This window comes from Aptenodytes forsteri, unplaced genomic scaffold (genome assembly GCF_000699145.1).
Source record: "Aptenodytes forsteri isolate BGI_AS27 unplaced genomic scaffold, ASM69914v1 Scaffold176, whole genome shotgun sequence".
Classification (NCBI taxonomy): Eukaryota; Metazoa; Chordata; class Aves; order Sphenisciformes; family Spheniscidae; genus Aptenodytes; species Aptenodytes forsteri.
Window position 1 is genome coordinate 241,163 of NW_008794853.1, and position 1,786 is coordinate 242,948.

General features: G+C 45.4%; 1 protein-coding gene across 1 annotated transcript in view; it reads right to left on the reverse strand.

Annotated features, from left to right (window-relative positions):
• Nucleotides 1-1,783, reverse strand: part of PLCXD3 (phosphatidylinositol specific phospholipase C X domain containing 3) — an 87,638-nt gene extending 85,855 nt beyond the window's left edge. Inside the window, exon 1 of the mRNA XM_009274531.1 lies at nucleotides 1,681-1,783. Within this exon, the coding sequence (XP_009272806.1) occupies nucleotides 1,681-1,783 (103 nt within the window). The remainder of the gene's footprint in view (nucleotides 1-1,680) is intronic.
• Nucleotides 1,784-1,786: the final 3 nt, after the last annotated feature.

Sequence of the window (1,786 nt, forward strand, 5' to 3'; positions counted from 1 at the left end):
TGCTGTTAAATGAACAAAATCCTTCTGCCAAGGTAAGGGGTCAATCTCTGCACTTACAGGCTGCCGAACTTGCCCACTGCTTAATGCTGTACTGGGATTAACTGGCACTTATAGCCCACAGTAGGTTATTTACTTTTTTTTTTTTTTTAATTTAAACACGTTAACAAAGTGTGAAAGCTTGTATTATTACTGCCAAAGCTCTGAAAAACGTCCACTGTGAAAAACTGTCCTATATTTTACAAAGAGGCTATAAGAAAGTAACTGAGAGATCTTGGTGAGATAGGTGCACCAATAACGGCCTCGTGATGCTTCAGTCAAGGAAGCCAGTTAAAGGTGATGCATATCAAAGGCAATTTCTTGCATCTGGAAGCAAGTAGGTTTGATCATGATCTCTTCAAAACCAAGAAAAAGTCTCTAAAACAATACATTTAACCTGTAAAGGCCCAACGAATCGCAAACAGCCTCATTTCTCATCATAGCCAATATTTTGCAAGAACATTCCACAGCTTGTGGGTTAATTAAAAGTTATTAACACCAAAAGCTTTTACAGCTCCAACATGATTTGGTGTAACAGTTACAGATGCTGGATTCCCATGCCTCGGAGGGACACAATTTTATACAGGATATATTCAACCAGTAGCAAAAACCAGTGTAGCAAGTAAAATACTAGACATAGCTTGCGTAAACTGTAAGAAACTAAGAGACACATGATTTTAAAGGGCACACCTGTGTTTAAACAAAACTATAGAAAACACATTCTAGCAAACAGCTGCTGCAATTGCATTATCTTAAAAAAATATCTTTGACTAGTGTTATAAAAATTGCTGTAACACAAGCAGCTGCTACACAAAACTTGCAAGAAGTGAACATTTCTCATAAGGAGCTTGACACATTACAGCTTCAGCATCTCTGAAACCTCATTCCTGTTAGACATCTCAGAGGGAACGGGATGCTGGTAAAGAGGTTTTGCAAAATGATGTGCTCCCTCAAACCAGGAATCATCCAAATCAATTACTACTTTGGATTCTGACATGTATTCTGTGTAAGTCTACAGTTCTAGTTAATACCCTACCAAAAAAATGTACAGAGTGCAGGAAAGAAAAAGTTCATAGTCAGAGCACCATGATCTGCCATTTCTCATCTTACTTAGATTAGTGTTGGGATCAAATGTTTTCTGAAGGCGACAAGAAATGAAGTCACACAGGGGTGCAATCGGCCTACCCCCCCGACAGCCCTCCATCCTTCCCCGGCTCCCCCCGAGCTCAGACCCAACCTCGCGACACAAGTTTACGAGGAAACAGGCAATACATGGCATTTTGGTCACACATGAGGTCCAGTAAATGGACTGTTACACCAGTAAAGCGGTATAGGAACACGCTACTTTTCCACACAAATAAGAGATCCAGCCGGTGCACTCTGCCAACCATCGCCTCAGAGTTCGTTACAGTTTGGGGCCGCAAGGACCGCGTCCTGCAGGCACCACCTCTCCACGCACCTGCCCCCCTCGCTCATATTTGAGGCAGCACACGGGAGCACGGTAAGACATCTCCAGAGGAGAGCCACAGCAGCACAGCCCGGGGCTCGCTGCCTCCTGAGCGGCATGAAGAAGTGAAACGCGCTAAACGCTCTGCTGTCCTCTCCCCGGCGCATCCCAGCCCACGGGGAGATGGGAGCACCTACCTGGGATGGCCAGGTTGGTGAGCGGGATGCGGTGGATGCTGCCGGGCAGAGCTGCCATCCAGTCGGCGAACCGCAGCTCGTTCTTCCCTTGCGACGAGGCCATGCC